The sequence below is a fragment of the Apostichopus japonicus genome, chromosome 14 (assembly GCF_037975245.1).
Source record: "Apostichopus japonicus isolate 1M-3 chromosome 14, ASM3797524v1, whole genome shotgun sequence".
Taxonomy (NCBI): domain Eukaryota; kingdom Metazoa; phylum Echinodermata; class Holothuroidea; order Aspidochirotida; family Stichopodidae; genus Apostichopus; species Apostichopus japonicus.
Genome location: NC_092574.1, coordinates 8,030,836 through 8,057,241, shown reverse-complemented (window position 1 = coordinate 8,057,241; position 26,406 = coordinate 8,030,836). Strand labels below are relative to the sequence as shown.

Here is a 26,406-nt window from a genome sequence, read left to right as displayed (position 1 = left end):
GGCCTAGGCCTAGGCTAGGCCTACTCACTAGATCATTAGATGGGCAGACGACACTAAAGTAATTATATTCCTATGTAAATGCTTCTGCTATCGCTTCTTAATAATTACCTGTGAAGCTGCAGTCCACTGCCACATTTTTGGCGAAATGCGGCACACTATATCACCATTTGGAGTGATTTATGTAAACTTTATCACTTTAGTTATGCCAAAGGCATAGTGTTTGTACTTCGCGCTGGTACTTTCTTGCCGTACAAAGCAAGGTGGAGTGAGGGCTCTTGAAAACGGAAGTACGTCACAGGTCAAATTCTCTGTTGTCGAAACACCTTGGAACTAACCTCAGCCCCTTCTGCTGCCGATTGGTTAGCTAGTGAGTTGTAATACTCTAGCCGATTTATGAATGTTGTAATGGTCCTATACTTGCCTTGAACACGGGGTTTTGTGAAATACTGTAGCACCGTATCACAGATCAGCAGCAAGAAACTTTTGAGCATCATGACTCTGGAAATTGAATCCGCGGAGTAAGTTAATTTGAGTTATTGTCTATTTATCTTATTCGTACTTCTTTAAGTTCAACCACGCACTATCCTCTGTGGATATAAAATCAGTCATGTTTGAGACCCATCTAACTTACTTTGGTATCAAAGCTTAGCAAGGCCCTGCATTTACTAACGCTACTCAACAGTACAGTGTGCAGGCTTCGTTAGATCAACACATCACTTGTCATTCTACCAGATGTGCGAATTAGGCTAACTATTTCGGGGAGAACCGATTTTCAGTTGTCACCCACATTTTGACTTTCCATGTAAATTTGGCAAAAGGTCATGATGCATTGCTCTAAGTCCAAGTTATCTGTAATGCAAGAGCAAGGACAGGGTTCAAGCCCCAAGATGCAAAGCCCAGCTAGACCTTCCTCTTCATAATCATTTTAATCGATTTTCATTTTCATAATTGATACTTATTTACTACTTTACTTATTTAGGAATTTGCAAATACTGCAACGACCTTGAACAACACTGATGATCTTCAGCATCAAACAAGAAACCCTTTATTCATTAGAACAGTCAGAAATAAACTTTCCTTGGTTTGTATTTCAACAAATCCAAATGAAAAGTCACACTAAACATGAGAGAAATCCAGCATTTGAACACATACGGGTAGTCAGTCTCATGTTAACATATTTCTTACTACAATTTAGTCCCATAACTTTTGTTTACATGCTTTACATGCCATGTTTTATAGATTGATTGTTAAAAAATGAGGCTAAGTTTGAGTAATCCATAGACCTAGGCTATATATTATCAGTGAAGCCTGGTTCTTATTTAATTATTCTTTTTTAATACTGTTGTTTCTCTTGTACTCTTCAGTGTCATCCGACTCATTCAGCAGTATCTAAAGGAAAATAATATGCAGAGGACTTTGGGTGTTCTGCAAGAGGAATCAACAGTTTCCCTCAATACAGTGGATAGCATAGATCAGTTTGTCTCAGATATTAACAACGGCCATTGGGACACAGTCCTTCAAGCTATACAGTCTCTTAAGCTACCAGATAAAACTTTAATTGATTTGTACGAACAAGTAAGTACCGTTTTCCTTTTTAACAGTTTTAATAGAATGATGAATATATTTAGTTCTCTTCAAAATATACAAGAAGCATGCTTTTATTGTATAATGGTTTAAATTCTTAAGTACTTTTTTTTTTCAACTACATGATTTCAAAACTGTTCTTAAATTTTGCTAAAGTTTTCTAACTTCAAAGCTGTGAAAAGTTGCAATTTGCATTTTAAAAGCAAGAGATTTTTCCCAGCTATGTTCTTGTGCTTAAAATTGACTTTACATTGTGAGAATTTGTGATATATTGTGATAAACTTGATTTACTGTGATATAGTTTGGTGACACTTTTACCATAAATATTTCATGTATTCCTTTTTTCATCAAGTGAATATTGATAATGTTTTGTGAAATAACATGCTCTTTGTAGTCACATTTCCCTTTTTCCTATTTTTCGTTGACAACCAACTCAACTGCTTGCCTTCCATAAAAGTTAGTCACACATTTGCTTAGGCAAAATTTGTGAAAAAAGATGTAGCCTTAGAAATGATTTATGTATATTTTTCTATTTACGATTTACGTCCTGTTACTTTAACAAAACAAGATATTTGGCCTGCATTTAACCAGTGCAGTCCTTAAATCTTTCTTGGTAAAGCTGACAGGCATTTTTCAAATAATATCATTTTCCATCTAGATTGTGCTCGAACTGATAGAACTTCGGGAGCTAGGAGCAGCCAGGTCATTGCTTAGACAGACAGATCCGATGATTATGTTGAAACAGCAACAACCAGAGAGATATGTTCATCTGGAGAATATGTTAGCAAGGTCATATTTTGACCCACGTGAGGTAGGTGTACCCACTAGACTAGCCCCAAACCGCGTGCGGCCATCTGAAAAAGTTAACTTTCAGTTGCTTGCAAGTGTCGTTTTGTTCGTGTCGCTAAAAAATGCAGACAGAACAGTAACGAAACGTGATACCTTGTTATCTTTAGCTGGACCTGAGATGTCCACCGCTGTATTGTTTGTACACTGTGCTGTGGGTATTGACCGCAGCTGTATGTACTGACTGTACACTAGTGTCTAATTATCGATGGTAGCAAGCTGTGTGTGTGTATTTTCTGGGATCGATTGTGGTGTCTAACAGTTCTGTTACACCTCATTCGAAACTAGGTCAAAGTACCGGCATTAGCCGTTTCTTTTTGCGCGAGTCTTCACACCCTTTAAACTCTCCTCCTCCCTGTGCAGGCATATCCAGACGGCAGCAGTAAGGAACGAAGGAGAGCCGCCATCGCTCAGGCCTTGTCTGGTGAAGTCAGCGTGGTGCCTCCATCTCGTCTCCTGGCCCTCCTCGGTCAGGCTCTGAAATGGCAGCAACACCAGGGTCTGTTACCCCCTGGTTCCACCATTGATCTCTTCAGGGGTAAAGCAGCAGTGCGAGATGAGGAAGAGGAGACATATCCCACTCAATTGAGCAAGAGCATCAAGGTAAAAAAAACAAAAATGTGTTGTTAAAGTTTCTTTCTGGATGGAACTGAAGAGCGGGGATGGGGGAGGGGAAGTAAAATGGGAAGGTTAATTGTTGCCGACAAGAGTTTATAAATGTCCGGTCTGCGATGCAATAGCGACTATAAAAGCAATTCATTTTTTACCCTTTTACATTTGAGAAATATCCATGTCTAATTACCTTGTGTTTGCTGGTGGGTAGTAATTAATCTGGAAGGGGTAGAAGGGGGGGGGGGGGTATTGGGGAAGAAGGATGGCAAACATGTGGCAAAAACATGCTACTAAGTTGTGAAATACATGACTTTTCAAGTTCACAGAAGCAAAGAAGGCACTGCATTTGGGAAGAAACATGTCTAGTAATGTAGCAGAATATTAATATAAGCAGCATCACACAAACTTCGTCTTCTGTTATTTATTGATTTATTATTTTTATTTGTTCTCCAGTTTGGTCAGAAATCCCATGTGGAATGCTCCGCATTCTCTCCGGATGGTCAGTACCTGGTAACCGGGAGCGTAGATGGTTTCATTGAGGTGTGGAACTACCAGACCGGTAAAATCAGGAAGGATCTTAAATACCAAGCCCAGGTTAGTAAGAATGAATAATATCACTGGAACACGTTCAGGAAATATCGGAAAAAATCTGTGTTAACAATAAGTTTAGATTCTTGAAACAAGTTCCAACATTCTGGGAGTTTAATTATAAATCTCTACAGATATGAAGGTCATCACTATTGCCTTCAATTTCAGATATATGCTAGAAATTCAAGTAATGGTCACATTTGCTGAAATTTGCTGGAAAAAAAGAAGCGCTTTACTGCCACCATTGTGTTATTGCCACTCACTGATATGTCATTAACTGAGGTGGGATATATTTCTGTGCTTGTACATGGGCTAGGTGTGGTCGTACAGTTATTTCATGTTCCTCTAACCGAACCTTGTCAACCAGAATTTTGTACAAAAGCAGGAATTTCTCATGTTTTCACAGTAAACAATCTGTGACTGTAACAAATAAACTAATATTTAAGTTACAATAGTTTTAAGGTTGTTTTCCCAGTCTATGGCAAACACTCGACTAGCAGAGAAGAATAAAATTGGCCTCTTTTTCTTGTTCATGACTTTAGGACAGTTTTATGCTGATGGACGATGCCGTTCTGTGCCTTTGCTTCAGCCGAGACAGTGAGATGCTTGCCACTGGAGGGCAAGATGGTAAAGTCAAGGTAGGCAGAATTGAATGGTGAGAGAAAGTCCGATAGAAAAAAAAATATATAACTCTTGTTACTCCCTGCCGAAACTGATTATCTTTCTTTCCTTTCCCCTCTCTATCGACTTAGCTTCTTAAACATCTTTTTCTTTGTTCGATTGCCCTTGCTTCATGAATTGGAAAGTTTGCAAAACCTTAACCGCTTTGGTTCTTTAGGAAATGGGGGAGGGGATATTGGATGGTGGTGGATCATGAAATCAATGCTTTTCTCTGGATAAGTAATATTGATACAAGTGTAATTGTGACTTTAATAAAATTGATATTCAAACATTACGTTACAGGTTTGGAAGATACAGACAGGACAGTGCCTCCGCCGGTTTGAGAACGCTCACGGTAAAGGAGTGACCTCCCTAAAATTCTCCAAGGACAGCTCACAGCTGTTGAGTACCTCCTTTGATCAGACTATCAGGTAAGCAAGCAAATTGCTCTTATATTTATAGAGCAAAAGGGACCCCTACAACCCCCCCCCCCCCCAACCTTTCCACTCTCAAAGCAGACAAAAATATCTTTTAGGTCAGCCATTATTTAAAGCAAGCAAACACACTTATTTAAGTGTCCCATGAGTGGTTAGTCGACCCATTAGAATATAAACCAAGGTTATCATTTTGCATCACAGTGTGTAGTATTATATGAACGCTATGTAAAAAACTCTCTATAAAAGTCATTCTTTGGAAAGTTTGGCAGGTTGGGCCATAGATGCATTATGATAACATTACAGTCTGTAGTTTATAATAGTCATTCTTAGGAAAGTTTGGTAGGTTGGGCCATAGATGTGTTATGATAACATAACAGTGTGTAGTTTATAATAGTCATTCTTAGGAAAGTTTGGCAGGTTGGGCCATAGATGCGTTATGATAACAGTACAGTGTGTAGTTTATAAAAGTCATTTTTTGGAAAGTTTGGCAGTTTGGGCCATAGATGCGTTATGATAACATTTCAGTTTGTAGTTTATAATAGTCATTCTTTGGCAAGTTTGCAGGTTGGGCCATAGATGTGTTATGATAACATAACAGTGTGTAGTTTATAATAGTCATTCTTAGGAAAGTTTGGCAGGTTGGGCCAAAGATGCATTATGATAACATTACAGTGTGTAGTTTATAATAGTCATTCTTAGGAAAGTTTGGCAGGTTGGAACATAGATGCGTTATGATAACATTACAGTGTGTAGTTTATAATAGTCATTCTTAGGAAAGTTTGGCAGGTTGGGCCAAAGATGCATTATGATAACGTTACAGTCTGTAATTTATAATAGACATTATTAGGAAAGTTTGGCAGGTTGGGCCATAGATGTGTTATGATAACATAACAGTGTGTAGTTTATAATAGTCATTCTTAGGAAAGTTTGGCAGGTTGGGCCATAGATGTGTTATGATAACATTACAGTGTGTAGTTTATAATAGTCATTCTTAGGAAAGTTTGGCAGGTTGGAACATAGATGCGTTATGATAACATTACAGTGTGTAGTTTATAATAGTCATTCTTTGGAAAGTTTGTGCAGGTTGGGCCAAAAATGCGTTATGATAACATTACAGTGTGTAGTTTATAATAGTCATTCTTTGGAAAGTTTGGCAGGTTGGAACATAGATGCATTATGATAACATTACAGTTTGTAATTTATAATTGTCATACTTAGGAAAGTTTGGCAGGTTGGGCCATAGATGTGTTATGATAACTCCCAGCTTGACTGTTTGTTTCCTGAACTGTATTGGTGTATGATGAAGGATATTGCTGATGATAAGCTGTCAAGAGCTGTTTGATACAACTTGAAGAGAAATTATCCTTGGGTTGAAAAATGATCACAGGTTGAACTGTGTATAGTTTCAGATCTTCTTCCATTGAACTCCACCCATACCTACTCTCATATCCCCACCGTTGTATTTGTGACAAGTGTCATAAATATTTGTAAAATGTGATCTTTTAGTCCTATCTGGTTCTGAAAAAAATAAATTGTATTTACCTTTATAATTTTTTTTTCTATTACAGAATTCAAGGCTTGAAATCGGGAAAGACCCTGAAGGAATTCCGTGGACATACCTCATTTGTCAATGAGGCGATGTTTACACAAGATGGCCACAGTATCATCAGTGCCTCGTCTGATGGGACAGTTAAGGTGAGGATTACTCAAATCTAGTTTTCATATATGTTTTTTTTTAACTAGTTTGACAAATGTATGGATTTAATTTTGAAAATTGATAACTCACATCACACAATTCCAGTTCCCATGAGGGTTTTATCCAAGTAACTACAGCAAGGGTTCGCATAAATGATGTGGAAGAATTTTTCTTGCTTAAAAAAGTTTCCACTTGCTAATAATCAGTGTCATGATATCATGGCAAATAATAATGTCATCTGCCCTAGTGCCCCATCTTTTTCAGTCAAACTGAAGTTTTGATGTCTGTGTTCAGAATTAATTGCCTCTTGAAAGAAATCCTGCTAGGATTGAAACCTTGCGACCTGTAACTGTTTGTAATTTGATCTACACAGGTTATTAGAAGTAGATAAGACATTCTTCAAGAGTTGGTCCCCTCCCCCCCCCACCCTTCTTTGCTTTCATGAGATGAGAGGTTTTTCTGGATTTTATGTAGCATACTTTATGTAATGTAATGATTGTATGTCGTCATTGCAAACGTTCAAAGAAGGCCCCCTGACTGACCCCGAAATAGTCATCCTTGCAAGATTCAGTTGCCTGATGATCACTGCAGTGAAAAGAACTCAATGTGTGTTAAACTCTGAGTTGCAACCCGATGGAATAGCGTGTTTATACATATATCTAAATATATATATATATATATAGTTAGATATATGTATCAACACGCTATATATATATATATAAATATATATATATATATTATAAGTAAATGCCTTGGTAAGTACAGCTGTTACTCGGAGTTTCACGCCCTTAGGGTGGCGATCGTCAGACAACTGAACAAATACTCGCTGCGCGGAAATATTCTATGGGGAACACAAACCCTATTTCTTACGTGCACGGTTCATTGGTTTGAGCCTATTGTGGCGACAATTGGAGATGAATTCAGATCTCTTATTGAGTAAATGCGGGTTTTTTGGACAGGAGGATACAAAGCTTTTCATCAATACAGAGGTTACATTGACCGGATCTACGCATATATATATATATATATATATATATATATATATATATATATATATATATATATATATATAACTATATATCTATAACTATATATCTGTTTTGCTCCTAGGTTTGGAATATCAAAACCACAGAATGCAGTAACACGTTCAAGTCTTTGGGCAGTTCAACCGGAGCTGACATCACCGTTAACAGCGTCTTACAGGTGCCCAAGAACATGGAGCAGTTTATCGTCTGCAACAGAAGTAACACGGTCGTGATTATGAACATGCAAGGACAGGTGAGTTTCATTCTAGCTGTAGTTTCGTGAAAGCCCCCCCCCCCCCCCCGGAAAAAGATACTGTTGACACTGTACTTTTCTCTTCAAGTCCACATTTGAACTGCCCTCTGATTGAATATTCTGTACCAATATTGGATAAAAAGACTTTTAAATATACAATGGAAATCATAGAAAGAAGAACAATGTCAAAGCATACAGTTACATTACTGCTGACAATGTTGTTTGGTTGCAAATATCATTGAGATGGGTGCATACAACTTGTGGGTGAGGAGGAGGAGGAGCTGTATACCTTTCCTCACCATATTAAAGTGTTGACTCAATAGAAGTGACTTTAGCCTATAGATGTCAATTCTTGTGTATGTTGGTCTGTTTTGTTCGCTTTGGGTGCTTTTTAAATTTGTTTAAACTTTTTTCCGATCAGATTGTGAGAAGTTTCAGCTCTGGCAAGCGAGAGGGAGGTGATTTCGTCTGCTGTTCGGTTTCTCCCCGAGGAGAATGGATCTACTGCGTCGGTGAAGACTTGGTCCTCTACTGCTTCTCAACTATGTCCGGAAAACTGGAACGAACTTTGACGGTAAACTTTGTCTCGGTTTTTCTGAAGGAACTGTCATTGTTGATATTACACTGCTTCCCCCCCCCCCATGGAGAAAATGCCACAGCTGTTTTAGTGTTGATTTAGTCACCAACATTCTCACTGACAATATGAAAGCTGCATTTGAGTCTTGTCTTTCCATGTTGGGTTACCAAAGGGTAATGATGTCATCAATAGGACTATTTGACTAGACTGTTCTTATCTCTCTAACCATGATCAGCTATATGCAGACTTCTTAGTCTAATTGAGGGGGGTAAGCAATTATACGTATTGCATGACTTGGTTAGGCAACAATGAAAGCACAAGCTTGCAGTTTTTTAACAATTCACAGAAAAAAAATGTTATTCTCTTTGCAGATGGAGGACACACACAGGCTTTCACTTTTATTTCTCCGTTATCTCTTTTGTTTTCTTGGATTTATGTTTGCATCTCAAAATACAGATGATTAACCGGACTACTTTTTTTCTTTCTGTTTGTTTGTTCATCAGGTCCATGAGAAAGATGTGATTGGTATCATACACCACCCACACAATAATTTATTGGCTACATATAGTGAGGACGGCCTCCTAAAGCTATGGAAGCCTTAGATCCTTTCTACAGCACGAGCAGCAGAACGAAACGACCAAGATTTAAAAATAAGTTGAGACTGCGAGTGGCGATTGTTGTCTCATTTATGTTCAGTGAGCATCACTAAAGAAACCTCATTGGATTGATAGCCTCTACCAACGGAGACTGCAGCATTAAATGATGAAAAGTATCATATGCTGGTATAGTGCGAAGAGATTTTTGTACACCTCAAGCATATGTTTGTATCCGATAGTGTTACTTTGTAACATCTTTCACCCTTGTATATATACTTTGTATAAGTAAATGAAGAACAGAAAACTGTCTGGGAAATTGTAAACAAATTTAATGGAAAGGAAGGAAGAAAGAATGAAGGAAGAAAGAAAGAAAGTTTATGCTAGAACAGGATTAAATCAGTGACTTCATGATGGCCACCAAGTAAGAGCTGTATAACTCCATTGCTATGGCAACAGGACTTGTAACCCCGAGGTTATTGGTTTGAATCCTGTTCTAGCCCAAGTTTCTTTGCTCTTGTCACACCAAATCAACTTACAAAGAGATTATACGTATTTCATCGTTTAAAACTCAGAGCAGGTACGTGTAGACTTGAGAGAATTTGTTATACTTCCAACAGAAGAAGGGACACCTAGGCTAGAAGGACCTACCACACTTTTCATAGCAGAATTACTCAGCCTAGCCAAGTTTGCATATGAATAAGGACTGCAGTTGTTCTTGTTATTTTAGTAATTTCTACAAATTTTTACCAAAAAAACCCCCTGCACAGAACATTGGATTGGTATCCTCAGCTAACTGTGTTAGTTGGTGGGGAATTGGAATAAAAATATCAAATATAACCAGCCACTTTAAGTCCACCTACTTTTGCAGCTTCATCATAAATGCACCAGATATTGCCTCATGTTTTGCTCTCCTATTTTTCTTAACCCTTTCTCTTTTACATAGACATTTAGGTGTCTATTGACTAGTCTGCTAATATGAAATATTTAATTTGTGACGGAGGAACATATTCTAAGCGTCCTGATTAAATTTGCATACAAATTCCTACGTAGTGAAATTACTTTTGTCCTATTAAAATTTTCATCAAAGCATGTGATACTGCTAGTCATGTGGTACGTGTGGTTACAAAGAACCTGATTAAATAAAGGACTATACAAAGGGTGATAAAGTAGTATAACAAAAAGAGCAACACATGAGAACTATTGGGTCATTTCCATAAATTATGGATGCGATGGGAATAGAACCTAATTTGAATGTGTTGTATTTAGAAAAAAAAGTGTGTTGATGTTTTGTTGTTATAGCTACATATTGTGATGAGAGACCTACCTGTCTGGTTTACTGGTGTATGTAATATTCTGTAATTGCACAGAAGATGAACTACTGACGCCACTGGGGAGTTTAAAATTGTCTAGTTTAAAATTGTCTGTTATTATAACGTTAAGCATATGACGTGAGTCTGATCGGTACAAATAGAAAATGCTGTCACCCCATTCTGCTTCTGTTACTAGTTGCAAACTGTTCCAAGGCAATATAAAAATTGGGTTTATTTAATTATTTTTATTTTACTTTATTTTCTTTAACCGTCTCACTGAGAAAAACTTCTACAAAGGACGACGACTGCAGAGTTTTTATGTTTGGTGATAGATGTACACAGTGCTAGTACTTTCGAGGCAGGAAATGAGGTGGGAGGGGTGGGGGGGGGGTGGATGGGATCAGAGGAGAGGTCAGGGGGAATTTGTATCTCATTGTTTTTAGGGCTGTGTGATGTAATTATTGTTAGTGTACAAAGATTTCCTTACTGTAATTTTGCTCTCCATTTTTTTGATTATCTGGTCAATATATCAGCTTAAAAGTTGCATCAATTGTGACCGCAGTTTCTGTGTGAACTGTGAAGTCTGTCATGAAATGATGAAAGAGGGGTGATATCTAAACATATTGTTTACTTCATACTAGAATTAGTCTTGCTGATGAGTCCAGAACAACAATGCATGGCCTAGACCATCCAGGATGGTCATGAATGTTACATAATGATTTCTAGCTCACCGGAACGCTTTAAGCGATTGTGGGATTCTGACGAAATTCTGTCACTTTTTGACACCGTGTTTGAATGACCGCTCTGTTTTCATCATCTTTGAATCATTTTGACTGAAATTTGGTTAATATTTCATAAATTTAAAGGTCATTCTCTGGAAACATTAACAAAACCTACTAGTTGTTTGCAATTTGTCGAGTGTTTGTACAAATTTGCTGGAATCTTGTGGATATAACGATTGAAGGATGGTGACTCAAAGTTGTTCATGAAAATATTTGTTGTCGTCATGTGAGGGTCCAAAACAGGGCCTTTTATATAGAGTTTTCAGTTATGGTGAAAATGTAGGCCACAAGAGTTTTGACTTTTTCAATATATTCCAAACTTTTATCATTGTTTATTTCAATAAAGATAAAAAAATTACATTCATCTTTATGTTATTTTTTTTTCTCTCAAAACAAATGACAAAAGCCTTTCTCTTATCTACTGTTGACTTGATTTTAATCAGAGTTGTTCAAGTTGATGCCCATGTCCCTATCACAGTGTCCCTGTTTCCCCCCCTCCCACGCCCACAAATGAGGTCAAAGGTCATTTGTAGTCCAAGATATATGGAATTACTTCTTTGGTTAAAGTTTTCACTCACTTCGTGCCGACGATTCATTGGATAACTGACATGTTAACCATATATTGTACCTTCAATTTCTGGAATGACCACACAAAGAGATCCGACATGCTGGTCATCTAAAGAAAGAGGCACATTGATAAAATAAAAGCCCATTGATTTAATTACACATTGAATCACAAAAGTAATGTCGTTTCTGTCTAGAGAGAAGTTCTCACTAACTAAACGCTAGGTGACAAGTTTGCCATTCATGGCACCATCACTTTTTCGTATCATGAACATGCAAATTTTTGCTTTCAGAGCTCTAACGTTATATGTAAACAAACCCCTCACTAAACAATTTTCGTACGCTGCTCCTGGGCCTGCGAGGCGTAAAAGGGTTATAAAATTGCCTCAATCGACCCAACTGTTGCACCACATGTACTTCCAATCATGCTCTTCGACATGCAAGCCACAAAAACAGATCCTGATTGATAACATATAAGAAAGATATACTCCTACTGCTTTTTGGCACTTTACGTGAGAGGAGAAATCTCGGGCGGACTGATATAGTATATGAGCATGCCACCTGAAGGTCAAATTATTCCGCACTTGCTGGGCTCCCTTGACTATCAAGTTGAAATTCAAAGTGGAAAGGTCTATAGTCTGATGACGTCGTAGTGCGTACATGAGTGGTACATATCTCCGGATCCGGTTCCGAAAGGAAATGTTAAACTGACGCCATATTTTATTTGTTCACACAGCTTTGCTCTTGGTTGAAGCTGACTATCCGTTACACGTTAGCTGGAGAATTAAAGAAATACTAATTGACTCTAAACTCTTATTGAAGATGGAAAAAGCCAACTTTGTTCAATACGGTATGATCGCATATTTGTTCTTTAATTTCAGTAATTCGGTCATGTAAAAAGAGACTCAATCTGACAAAACTCCAGTTAGGCTAGGCCTAACTTTAGTAGTCAGTTCACTTCCATACTGTATGTCTTCGATAAGAGAGTCTCAACATGGCTTTTGTCAAAAAGGTCTTGTCTCACTAATATTCTTAAGTTTATGGAAGATGTAACAAGCACACTAAATAAGTAGAAGTCTGTAGATCCTGGATTTTCAGAAGGCCTGTGATTAAATTCCCCACCAGCGTCTTTTACTTAGGCTGAAGTGAGGGATGGCAAATGCTTTTTAATATAGGCCTAGATTAATGCAAGGTGAAGCATACTGTACAGTAGCATGGTGGGCTCATAATTGACGCACTTAAGGATTTGATCAACGATATCTATCAAGGAAAAATCCAAATCACTCGACTTTATGTGTTTTTCATATGTGTAGTTCATCAGAAATGTTATGATCTCAACATATTTAAGGTTCTGTGCTTATGCACCGTACAATTGAGCAGAATTTAACCACAAAATGTCTGCCGTGTGAAGTTCTTTCATACCCCTATAATTGACACATTCGTTGTAAAGCTAACTGTAGTGTAGGCTGTTATTTTATGCCTCTTATTTACGAAGAAGGACTCTACAAAGATGTATTTAACAAAATACCAAGTATATTTCTACTCCGGTTCTAATAATACATGTTTATAACAACGAGGTGTGATCAACAGATGATCCTAACAGATGGCGCTATTACAATATCGTAACATCTTTCCTTCTTTAGAGTTAAAAACAAAATATTAAAGTTACTTCACTTCATTGATGTTGATTTACATCCTGTCCTTCTAACTGATACATAAAATGATACAGATGAAGATTTTTTTTTTTTTTTTTTTTTTTTTAAATATAAGAAAAGAAAAGACCTAAACTATAACTTTGTAGAACTAAGTCTAAAACTAACATTAGCTACACACTGAAATTATTCTGTGGTATAAAATCAGGCCTTAGAACCAAACTACACAGCACTAACAACTGTAGTTATGTACAAAAGTTCAAAGGTTCAATTTTTGAGGTGCACGGATGTTTCTTTCCCTTCTCCGTAGATTTATCTCCGGTCCTGGAGTACTTGCTATTATCTGGCTTTGATTTTTGCTCTGTCTGCTTTTGCTATGTCTGCTTTTGCTGTGATTGCTTTCGCTATGCTTGCTTTCGCTATGCTTGCTTGCGCTATGCTTGCTTTCCTTGTGCTTGCTTTCGCTCTGGTCGTTTTCGCTAAGCTTGCTTTCGCTTTGCTTCCTTTCATTATATTTGTTTTCGCTCTGATGATCATTTCCGCTATGCTTGTTTGCTATTTTGTTATATTGCGGCAGTTTTATCAGTTCATGTTCAGAGATACAAGGTTCATTGGAGGGTCTTGCCTGCGATTCCTCCGATATTCACGACCATCCTCTGTTCTAATTTTGTAAGATCTGATATCGACCTGTTCTTGAACTTGCGCTTTTTCCCATGTGGACTGTCTGTCATCAATGTTTATTTTGACACGGACTGTTTCTCCTTTATTTAGTTTGCGCAGTTCTTTTACTCCTCTGTTATAGTATTTTGCTTGTTTTGCTTTCGCTTTCTGTTTGTTTGATTTGACGTTGTTTGGCACTTTGGGTTTGAGAAGGGAATTTACGGTTGGAATCAACGTTTTTGTTCTTCGACTGTAAAGTCTTTGAGCTGGGGAACTGTCCAAGCCTTCAGTGGGAGTGTTTCGCCAGTTGAGAAGATTAAGATAGAAATCTCCTTTACTTTCACTTGTTTTCTTGATCAGATTCTTTGCTATTTTCACCGCACTTTCAACCTTTCCGTTGCTTTGTGGATATCTAGGTGAGCTTGTTGTGTGATCAAATTGGTACTTGTCTGAAAATTCACTAAATTCTTTTGAATTGAATGGTGGTCCATTGTCGGAGAACAGCTGATTGGGTATGCCATGATTTGAAAAGTGTTTCTTCAACATTTTGATAACTGTTTGCGAGTCCTTTTTGTGTGATAGGTGGTCGACTTCAAAAATATCTGAATAATAGTCGACAGTACACAAATAGTCCTTGGAGTCAACTGTGAAAAGATCACATCCGATTTTCTCCCAGGGGCGCTCAGGGGTATTGTGGGAAATAAGGGGTTCTTTCTGCGGCATTGTCTGGTATTTGTTGCAAACTGTGCAAAGTTTTATCAAATCGCTCAGATCTTTGGCCATCCCCGGCCAGTACACACTGTCTCTTGCACGTCGAATTGTACTTTGTATTCAGGTATGAGCGCTGTGTAATTTCTTCCTTATTTCGTTTCTCATGCTTTCTGGGATGACACATTGTTGACCTTTAAACACAATCCCATCTTGTACGGATAGTTCTTCCCTCATTGAATAGTAAGGGTGTAAGTTGTAGGGTATAAAATGCTTGTGTTCTGGCCATCCTTGGACAATGTAGTCTTTGACTGTTTTCAGAGAAGGGTCTTTGTCTGTTGCTTCTTGCATGTTTCTTTGTGTCGCTTTTGAAATTGGGAGAAAGTCAATCATGTTTATGCTTTCTGTCTCCGCTTCTGTCACTGACCGTTCCTGTGTATTCAAAAATGCTCGTGATAGCGTGTCGGCTAAATACATTTCCTTTCCAGGCTTGTAGCGAATTTCTATGTCGTATTGAAACAGACGCAATAGGAGTCTTTGCAAACGTTTTGGTGCTGAGGCGAGTGGTTTGTTTGCGATTGCTACAAGTGGTTTGTGATCTGACCAAAGAGTAATGCGACGGCCGTATGCATATTGGTGATTTCGCTCTAATCCAAATAGTTCCTTCATAATAATCCTTCCTTCATAATAGTTCCTTCATAATAATCCAAGTAGTTCCAAGGAATAATCCAAGTAGTTCCTTCTCGATTTGAGAGTATCGCGTTTCAGCTGGCGTTAAAGCTCTGCTGCAGTATGTGATTGGCTGCCCATTTTGTATAAGGCAGAATCCGAGTCCCTTTTCGGAAGCGTCGCCTTGACCTTCTGTTTGGCTGTCTGGGTTGAAGTACTTCAACACTGGAGCTGTTGTAACCAACTGTTTGATATCTGCTAGGGCGCGATCTTGTTCTATGGACCATGTCCAGTCTACGTCCTTATGAGTAAGACGTCGAAGTGGTTCGCTTTTGTCCAAAAGTGCTAGAAGAAACTTGGAGAGGTATTTAACCATGCCCACAAATCGCTGTATGTCTGCAACATTTTCTGGTTTGGGCATTTTCAGGATTGCCTCAACTTTTCGTGGATCAGGTCTGAGGCCTTCCTTTGACAACACATGTCCGATAAAGGCAACTTCCTCACATTTGTATTCAAATTTGTCCTTGTTTAGTTTGATTGATCGTTCTCTGCACCACTGTAGAAAGCGTTTGAGGTTTGTGACATGATCGGCATTTGCTTCTTCTACTGTGTTTCCTGTTCCGGTGATCAAAATGTCATCAGCTATTACGAACACCCCAGATAGACCTTCCAGGTTTTGATCTATCTTTTGCTGAAATAGCTCTGGAGCAGGACTGATGCCAAACGGCATTCGTTTGTACCTATACCTGCCCCATGGAGTTTGGAATGTTGTTAGATAAGACGACTCATTATCCAGTTCGCATTGAAGGAATCCTTCCTTGCAGTCTGCTTTACTGAAGACTTTGACTTTCGCTAATTGGGGCAGTATGTCCTCAATAACAGGTAGTGGATAGTGCCCTCTCTTCAGCGCTTTGTTGAGTGGCTGAGGGTCGATGCATACTCTCAGCTTACCACTGCTTTTAGTCACACTAACGAGGCTTGAGACCCAGTTCGTAGGTTTTGTTACTTTCTGGATCACATTTAATTCCTCCAGGTGTTTTAATTCTGCTTTTAGTATAGGTTTAATAGCCAGCGGAACTCTCCGAGGGGGAATGACAACAGGTGTAATTGCAGGATCAGTTTCTAAATGTACCTTACCTGGCATATGGCCAAAACCCTCAAAAACATCCTTATAGTCCCTAAGGATATCGGATTGACCCACCACACCTGAATTGACAGAATCTTGAATGTCAAATACCTCCCTCTTTATGTTACTTTCACAAGATACTTCATTAACAGTGGCAATATTTTCATACATAACTTGAATCAGCTGCATTTGTTGAGAAGCTCGTGAACCTAACAGTGGTACACATGAATCATTTCTAACAACAACAAAAGGTACCTTATAACATCTTTTGTTCCTAGGGTTTCTAACATGTAGTTTACAATTGCCTACAACTGGCATTGTGTCCTTACTGTACATTGTAAGTTTCTGATTAGTTTGCTTAACAACTACTTCAGGTGGTAAGTGTTTGTCCGCAATGACATTACAAGTGGCCCCTGAATCAACTTGCATTTTTATGTGGTTTCCATTTACTTCCAATGTTGCAAATATTTTAGTCTCAAATGGACTGTCTTTGTCAAAGTTGACACAGTTTACCTCACCTTCCAAGGTCACAGATAATACTGATTCTTCTGATGAGCTACAGAGTGAGTCAGATTCATTTTCATCACTTTCAACTTCTACTTGCCTCACAAACTTTGCTTTTTGCTTGAAGGAATCTTTGTTGGTACATTTGCTTGCAAAATGATTTTGCTTGCCACAGCTGGTACATGTTTTTCCATACGCTGGGCATTTGAGTTTCTGAAGCTCATGTTTCTTACCACAAAATTTACAATTATCTGTGAATCCAGCTTTTGACTTTCTGGAATATTTGGAACGAGTCTTATGCTTTACATAGTTTACACTAGAACCACCCTCTTCACATGCCATGCCTTTGAGTTGAGCTTGGGTGACCTCTGCTGCTTTACATTCATTTATGCACTTGGTGAGGTCTAAATTGGGGGTCTGCAATAATCTTTTCCTAACATTTCTGCTTGTGATCCCACACACAATTCGATCTCTGATTAATTCATCCTTTAGAGCACCAAATTCACATGTTGATGCCAAAATTCGTAGACGTACAACATATTCATCAAAGGTCTCACTAGGTCCCTGATTGCAATTGTTGAATTGATAACGTTAAAAAATGACGTTGGTTTTTCCAATGCAATATTTCCCCCACAGATCCAAAATTTTGCCCATTTTTTGCCTATCAGAATTATTCTCATAGGGGAGTGCATTGTGCACTTCAAGGGCCTCTAGACCAATACAGGTTATAAAGGTTGCTACTCTAACCTTGTCGTCTTTTGTCACTAAATTTGTGACAATTTCGTAGCTGTCCCATAACTGTTTAAATTGTTCCCAATTTTTCTTTAAATTACCCTGAAGGTTAAGTTTGGGAGGTAACGGTACTTATACGCCACTCATTTTGAACTGTTTGGTTTACAAAGGGCCGTAAACTTTAAATGGTAGGCCTCTTACTACGTGTTTTCTTAATAGAAACAATACTGCATGACTGTGAATGAATTAGCGATAACAACTAACATTAACGTGCCTAGTATGCATTAGCCTAACGTTATAAAAATACGAAGACCTAGCCTAGGCTAAAATATTGACCTGCTTATTTGTTTTAAAACCCACTTGTTTTAATTTGCCTTGCGAGAGATCCTACTTCTGACACCATGTTATTTTATGCCTCTTATTTACGAAGAAGGACTCTACAAAGATGTATTTAACAAAATACCAAGTATATTTCTTCTCCGGTTCTAATAATACATGTTTATAACAACGAGGTGTGATCAACAGATGATCCTAACAGATGGCGCTATTACAATATCGTAACATAGGCCTTAGTATACATCCATTGACTTTAGATGCTGTTTGCTATGCTCTGAGCCTCTAAGCTCAGACTGGTCAGGTTCCAGAGAGCAGTGTTATCATATTGAGGTAATTTAGGGAGTAAGATTTCCAAATGACCAAAAAATGTGCAAAACTGGTGGGAGTGTGTTAAAAGCTTAAAAAATACCACAATTTGGTCAGCAAATAGCTGAAATGGATTCAAAATCATAAAATATGTCATTCTGCTTGACTGCAAAAAGTTTAGGTGGCCTGCTGTATCGTTGCTAGTAATAATTGAAGGTGCGTCAATTACGGGGGTGCGTCAATTATGAAGCCTTTACTATACTGGTACTGGTAGTAGTAACCAAAAGTATACATACGATCTTAATGTTGAGGAGTTGTAGGATGTCTTTGTTAAAAGAGACCTTGGTATCTAAATTAAATCATCACTGCAATCTTCTAAACATTGTCCCGAAGCTGCTAAAAGAGGTAAATAGGGTTTTAGGTATGATCAAGAGGAACTTTAGTTTTCTGAAAGGGGATATAGTTGTTAGGCTTTATAAGCATATCATTTATTTATAATATTTATATATTTAAAAGCCATCATGAAATGTGATCTACCTCACATAGCGTGAGTTAAAGCCTGTGACACTAACCCAACAATCACTATTGACATCTACTGTATGTGATTAAGCAACTTCTCCAAACAGCTAAGAAAAGTCTTTATTCCATTTGGGATCCAGATTTTTCTTAGCTGTTTGTTGAAGTTTTTCTTCACAAATAGTTCTGTCATTAAAGTTAAGTTGTTGGTTTTGTGTCTCCTTTCAAGCCTAGACCCAATCCATTTGCATATAGGATGTAGCATATTACCTCGGATACACAAAAATCAAATCGTTATCAAAATCAAATCAGAAGTTGTTCACGTATTGCTATCTTTATTGTTTTTTACAATTCTGTAAACGTCACAAGTTGTCTATATATTAAAGATAATGTAATGAGATACTGTAACATTGGAGGGAAAGGAAACCAGCGAACAAAGATAAAAGGTCACATTCATCACCAGTTCTACATCTATATCCTGAATAACGGGATGGGATGCTATCCGGATGGAATGCCATCACCAAGAATGAACAAGCTATTTCCTTACAGTGTCTTAATGTGTGTTCTTTCTTCTTGTATGTTACTAAGTTCCAACTACCTTGAGGGTTTTCTTTCATAGATATGGGTTTCTCCACACGATCCTACGCTATCGAACTAGTTTTCAACATGAGTTGACCATTTTATTTTTTATTTACAATCCTATAGTTTAGACCTTAAAGTTCTATATTTATTTTGATATTTAAACCAAACAATATGCTAAGCAATCTGGTGACAAATTGATTTCAATTTCTGAAATTATGTAAATAAGACGTAAAAAAATGGTTTTTGGACTCGTCCAGAATGATGGGTGTTGGGTCTGGTGGCCAGGTCTAGGTAGAGCGTCTGATCAAGGAGTCGGTTACCTTTGTCTGCTCGGAATATAACTGTCAGAACTTGAAACTTCGTTGAGCCAACGTTAGGTGAACAGACGTACACGTTGAAATGAACAGTGTTGAAAAGTTATAATTCTGATTTGACGATTTGTTGTTTATTGAGTTCCTCTCTTGACTTCAGTTCAAGAAATGAATCATTTGTGATTTATTACAAATTAGTCAATAATAATGCTGGCAATTAGTAAGTATAAAGAAACATAATGAATAACTGGACCTTGGGGCTCGGGCTAACAAGCTACATGCTGCTGGTTCGAAGCAAGACTCTCCCTACTGGAAATTTTTTGCGCAACCAAGCTGATTTTCCTTGTGGCTTGTTAAGTTTACTGGGTATGCTCAAAATTGGCTGTGTCATATTGAAGGACTCTGATTGGCCCTTCTCATCAATTTGGTAATGAATAACCATGTTTATTGTGAATCAAGCATGCATGGATTGAAAAGAGCCAATCAGAGGCGTATTAGGAATCTAACAGAAGATACTCTATTCGCGTCAATACATAGAACTTTGTGTTAGAAGGATCTTAGATTTGGATTCGTGACAAACATGTTACATCATAATAGTGAAGTTCATATGCACGCTCTTGTTATAACTTTTGGCTAGTAGTGAACAACTTAAAGGGGAATAATAAGGCACGTGTGTATCATGCTAATGGTGAAATATATTGAACTCATTGATATTGATTAAATTGCATTATCTATATACACTGCTTGACAATGTTACAAATTATTAAAGGCTATTGGCATAAAATTCTACAAACTATATATCATGTCAGCCCTGGCTAAAGGCTGAAGCATACTGTGGGTCGAATTAGTAGGGTTCCGGAAAGCTATCTCGCCGGTTGCAGAAACTTTGATCGAGCGCTGCATGCAGGGCCACGGGTTGGCGTTTTGCCAACTTCTGACAGAAGTGACTTACACAGCCTTTGGGCCTATGGTCACTGATGTACAAGACCCTGACATTCTGCTGTTCCTTTGCCTGTTACAATTAATATGAGTGCACCCTCACATCCTCTTTCAAAAATCTGTCGAAACCAGTTTTAAGGCTAATTCCCCTGACATGCAGATTTGTGAAAGGGCGCCCTCAGTTTTATAATTATATATAGAACGAACGTCTTGACCAAGACTAGTGGGCCTATGATAATATATCGGTTGTGTGATCATAAACAATATCAGCAAGACCTATTCCAGACTTTGATCAAAGTTGCATACATATCCGCATGGATATTCGGCATCAGCAATGGAGTCGAAAACTATCACTCGCACGAACGGTAGTCGTTAATTATCCCAACTCAGATCGCCTCTTGTGACAGGATGAAATTATTGCACGTTATTGCACGTTATTGCACGTTCTGTTAACCCTATCGTAATGTGAGTAAATTTGATTGTTAAATGTGGTTATGACTCGCAACTCTCAGCTGCACCAGATGAAGTAGTTGTTAGGGCCTCTGACTCCTATTAAGTTCCGTAATCCCGACGTCACTGTAGTTCGAATTACGTTCTAGCGTACAATTGCTTTGTTCATTTCAATTTTCTTTCCCTAAATTTACCAGTTAGTTTTTTCTGTTTTGTATTTATCTCAATATTTAAAACACCTCTACAAAAAAAAGAGAAAGAAGAAGATAAAGTATCGCTTTAGGGAACACATAACGTTCCAACCAGGGCGTAGTAGTTCTTACAATACGCGAGGATGGATTTCTTAATGGATATAAAGCGGTGGCGATTTCTTACCTTTACTTTTAATTACATTGCACCATATTTAGTGTTATGACATGTAAACTGATTTCATATATTTTTGTTTTTCTAAGTCAGGGTTTTTATTCTGTTCCCGTGTAAGTAACCTTTCCGTCATTTCCCAAGGAGTATTATGATGTTTATCTCCCTATTTGTCTTGACAGAGCAAGGTAACACCAACGATTTACCCCCGTACAATGCAGCCCCTGCTGCGTATTATCCGCCGCCGGGTCAAGGCGTCAACCCACCGGCTATGAATTATGGGGCACCACCCGTGGTCATACAACAACCACCTGCAGGGGTAAGAGATGGTTCCAACCCTTGCAGATATAATCATTTCATTTCGAAGGGGGATGAGGAAAGATATCTGTGAAAATTTCTCGTGCAGATTCCAATATCTGTTCACTTGTGTACACATCTATACTAAAAATTATGCAAGGTTGTATAAATTGAGAGTAATGACGGAAGTAAAAGTATTTGATGAAGTGGCGCAGTGGTACGTGGCGGGAGACGGTTGCGGTGGGGTTGACAAAAGATCGAGAGAACAATTCTTAACGATTAAAGTGGCCTATCGCATCAACGCCTTTATGTAGAGTGCTGAGGATCGGGCCAGTGCTAACCTTCAATTTGACATATAAAAATTACATCAACAGCAGTATGAAATTGCTTCATAGCGTTCGTGGGGACCGATCATCCGTAATAGTTAATGCTAAGGACACAAATGTCGGGAAGTTTGAAAGCATTGCAAGTGGATTGGTTTCAAACTCAAATTGTTAGAACATTATTCAACAACTCTATATATTCATTTAATTTTCGTATCGATTAGCATGCCCAGTTTTTCAACTAGGCCTATTTTAAGATTAAAGTGGGAATGTTGTTCACACTCTGTCCTTTCCATGACTAATTCTCCAGCATCAAACTGTGGTGGTAACAGATATGAATGCCATGAACCAACCACGCCCATCCCACGGGCTGGCGATTGGAACACTGATTTTTGCCATCGTCACATTCGTTGTGACTTTCCCGTCATCCGCACTGTGTACAATACCAGCAATGATCATGTCTGGTGTGGTAAGTATATTACTATATATATATATATATATATATATTTATTTATATACATATATATATATATATATAATATATATATATATATATATTATATGTATATATATATATATAAATATATATGTACATATATGTATATATGTGTATATATATGTGTATATATATATATATATATATATATATATATATATATATATATATATATATATATAAATATATATATATAACTGAAGGTCATGTGATGTAGTGGCATATAAGATTTTTGGTATCTCAGTGGAGGAGGGGAGAGGGGAGGGGAAGATGAGGGGATGTTATGTGGGACAAACCAGAAGATCACACAGATGTCATATTCAGACTGTTGTGGTACAGTAGCTGAAGTTTTAAGACCAATATGCAAGATCTTTGTCAGTGATTCTTATAGTATACCTCTTTACCGAACCAAGTAAGGACAATCTAACATCATTTCCTCTCATTTCCTACCATCAGTGTGTATGGGTGCGTGCGTGTGTGTGTGTGCGTTTATGAAGCACTACAAAATAAACAGACTTTGAAATGGACCCCGGTTTTGTTTTGGTTGACAGTAATGTTTTTTTTTGGGATATCAACCGACGAAATGTTGCAACAGCTACTAACATGAACCATGTATAACAGTGACGATGATGGTGTCTGGACTGTAGTGTCTTTGTGGCGTTCCTTGAGTTACCATGACAACCGTAAAGTATAGTCTCACATTATACATCATGTGAGACAGTCACAGTCACGAAAGTGACGATGTCTCAAATCTTTGCATCTATTCAACAGGCTCTTGCCCGAGATTACGAGGTAGAGGAAGCTAAGAAGCTGTCGATGGTATCGCTGGTGTTGACGGTGATATTCTGGGTATGCGCTGTGGTCTTCATCGTTGTCGTGATCATCGTCGTCGCAGTATCAGCTAAGAATGAATACTCAGACATTACTAGTCACAATTTTGACTATTCTAGTCACAATAGTGACGATCCGTGGTTCCAAAATTAACTGAAACTCTCCTGAGAATTGCTCTAAACTCCATCAAACTATCAAACTCTTCTATAACACTTTTTCTCCCGATATGAGCGTTACCCTTTTTGGACCGTTCACTTAACAAGTTGAACACGGTTCTGCGTAGGTTATTTAGTATCAGTTTACCTGTCACAAAGCCCCCAATCGAAAATCTTCAGCGCCCCATAATTGGCATGAACTTTTTATTTTCTACAGTCAGGCAAACTAACTGCATTTAATGATATAATGTTAGGTGATAAGATGAGAAAAACGAGGCTGATTTTCATTATAATCAAGGGTGGGTATTGTGGAATGCGATATCTTAAATTAACCAATTAATCCATCCATAAAACTCCAATTGTTACTTTCCAGGGTAAATGTACGATTTGATCTTTACGTGAGGAGTTACGTTCTAGGCAGTGAAATATGATCGTGTCCTTTGAAACTATAAATCCGCTTTTTTTTTTCTGCAAATATTGGATACATCACTGGTTTAGATTACCCAATCCAATGTCATACCAACAGAAATCAAGGGAACATTTTATTTTTATGTTTTACAATTCACGTGCATGTTTGATTTCACATAGCTGTTCGCTTGAAATTCCAAAGTCGACAATATCAGGAAATAAGGGCCAAATTACAACGGAATTGCTTTCGTAAATATTTATGTTACTTCAGTTCAGCATCATTTCACATCCGAGTAAAACAAACTGTGTCCTGCTTTTGATGGCATTCTGTACATTTGTCATCTCACTGATTAGAAAGTGCATATTAATGTAAGCTTAATTATTGCTTTATATTGTTATTAATTTGAATTTGGTTAGTTGAGGCTAATTTGGTTTTGTGGTACTTGTGGGTTTTTTTTTTCTTCTCTTCTCTCTTATTTTTCGAGACCAAGCCTAGCATTTAGTAGATTTCTTGACTATATTCAGATTATTTCTTGTGTTCAGTATAAGTATCTATCAACTCATTCGGTATATTGGTAAAAGTATAAACTATATCATGTTACTAATAGCCTACACAAACCAGGTTATAGTACTGTATTCTCTTTTGATAGTATAACTATACTATTTAGTATGTCATTATGGCACAATAATTATTTATTGTTTAGAGTGCTGTAGTATAAACAAAGTGATCACAAACACTGTGCTTAAGTAAACGTTCCCAAAGCAACTACATATATTCTTTGACAAGAAAACTTGGTGCCGAATAACGGCCCACTTAAATGTCATCAGTTTTTGCCCCCCCCCCCCAAAAAAAAGAGAAAATTATCCTAGAAATTCAAAAAGAAAATTATCCTAGAAATTCAAATAATGGTCACTGGCTCAGATTTCAACTAGCAACTTTTCAGTACTAAAATTTGTGGCAAAATACTGGTGGCCTTTGACATCAAATGTTAAGTGCACCATGAAATAGCTCAATTTGAAATAAATTTTATAACTCGTATAGATTTGACATCTGAGCCGAAAAACATCCTCTATAGGTTCGATTTGCCGATCGTTAAATGTGTGTTCGTGAATGAAATATATATGTTTGTAATAGATTGTCTGCGTTAGAGCAAATTAAGCTTAAAAAGCGATTTAGTTACACATGGAGAAACCATGTGCCTTCACAAGAATGGGATCAGATGGTGCTACATCCACAGAGCCCGAGATCAATTATTCAAATCTCCGTCGTTACTAATTTAACAATAATTTTAAACCAATTATCTTCTACTGAAATAAAGCCCTACAATTCTTATTGTAAATATATCTTTCTTTTTTTTTTACTATGTTTCCTTCATTTATACTTAAGTTTTTCATATTCTTCCAAGTGTCTTAAACTCAAGAGGACTGTTAATAATTACATAATGGGGAGTGTGTGTTTGTGTTTGCGGGGGAGGGAAGGTGGGGGGGGGTGGGTGTTAGTGCAGCCAGTAATGAAACTATTGATTGCTTGTTAAATTAAGTGGGGTACTTGCATTTTGAGATTCTGGCATGTCGCATGATTTGACTTTCAAAAAATATTAATTTTTGATATCTACAAATCTGCTTTTTCCATTGATATTATTCCAATGTGACTGCTTCCTTGCAATAAGCACAGGGGTGCGGGGGGGGGGTAGAGATGTGTGAGAGTCGCTGTCCCAAGATCTGGAAAATTGCCCATCATGCTCGTGAGTTCGTGTTCTGTCCAAGCACGCCACTCCATCATCACCATTTGGGAGAAAGTTTCCCTGGCTAGTATGATGAACTTTCAATTTGACTGGCATGTTACTATCCCAAACTACCACCATGTTGACACTGTGGAAGAGGATTTTTAGATTTTTTTTTATAGTTAATAGTTTATATTTCTATCTCTGCTTTTTTAATGCCATTTTGTTGGTTCTTTCTGCTCATACGCCTTGTTAGTTTCTTTCTAAATGCTTTAGATAACCTCTTTCAAAATAATCAGATATTGCAAAGGAAACTATTTGTTTTGTGTTTTATTATCAACGTGTTGGATCTTATGTTTTGAGATTTTTGCAACAATTGATGAAAGTCGAGTTTCCTTAGTCGATGGTTCATAATAAATACCTCCTCTGCGTGTACGTACTGCCATTGGTGCTTGGACATATTTTTCATATTCTTTTTAACTTCATACCAAAAATTAAACCAGAAAGCATAACGTTGAAGTGTATATCACAAGGGGTGGCTTTAACACCGACATTTAGTTATTTGCCTAATTTTGTGGATTTTCGCACCTTGTACTTGATAAAAAAAAATTGCTTCATTTATGCCAAAATAGGAACAGTTTCTATGTTGGGCGTTGGGCTGAAACAAAGACGCCTCCTTAAGAAAACAGTACTATCCTGATGACGTCATGGGAGTAACTTGCAGCGTTTTCAGGAATATCTTTCCACTTACAGCTTAATTGAATAAAAGAAAATATATTTTCTAAAAACAC

General features: G+C 37.6%; 1 protein-coding gene across 1 annotated transcript; it reads left to right on the top strand.

Annotated features, from left to right (window-relative positions):
* Nucleotides 1-361: 361 nt before the first annotated feature.
* Nucleotides 362-25,929, top strand: LOC139979951 (WD40 repeat-containing protein SMU1). Its single transcript, XM_071991217.1, has 14 exons — nucleotides 362-518; nucleotides 1,365-1,575; nucleotides 2,243-2,395; nucleotides 2,794-3,033; nucleotides 3,496-3,636; nucleotides 4,173-4,268; nucleotides 4,594-4,721; nucleotides 6,296-6,422; nucleotides 7,534-7,701; nucleotides 8,123-8,275; nucleotides 8,782-12,380; nucleotides 21,564-21,700; nucleotides 22,312-22,470; nucleotides 23,269-25,929. Exons 1-11 carry the CDS (start codon nucleotides 493-495, stop codon nucleotides 8,878-8,880), a joined length of 1,542 nt encoding a protein of 513 aa, XP_071847318.1. The 5' UTR covers nucleotides 362-492; the 3' UTR covers nucleotides 8,881-12,380; nucleotides 21,564-21,700; nucleotides 22,312-22,470; nucleotides 23,269-25,929.
* The last annotated feature ends 477 nt before the right edge of the window (nucleotides 25,930-26,406 follow it).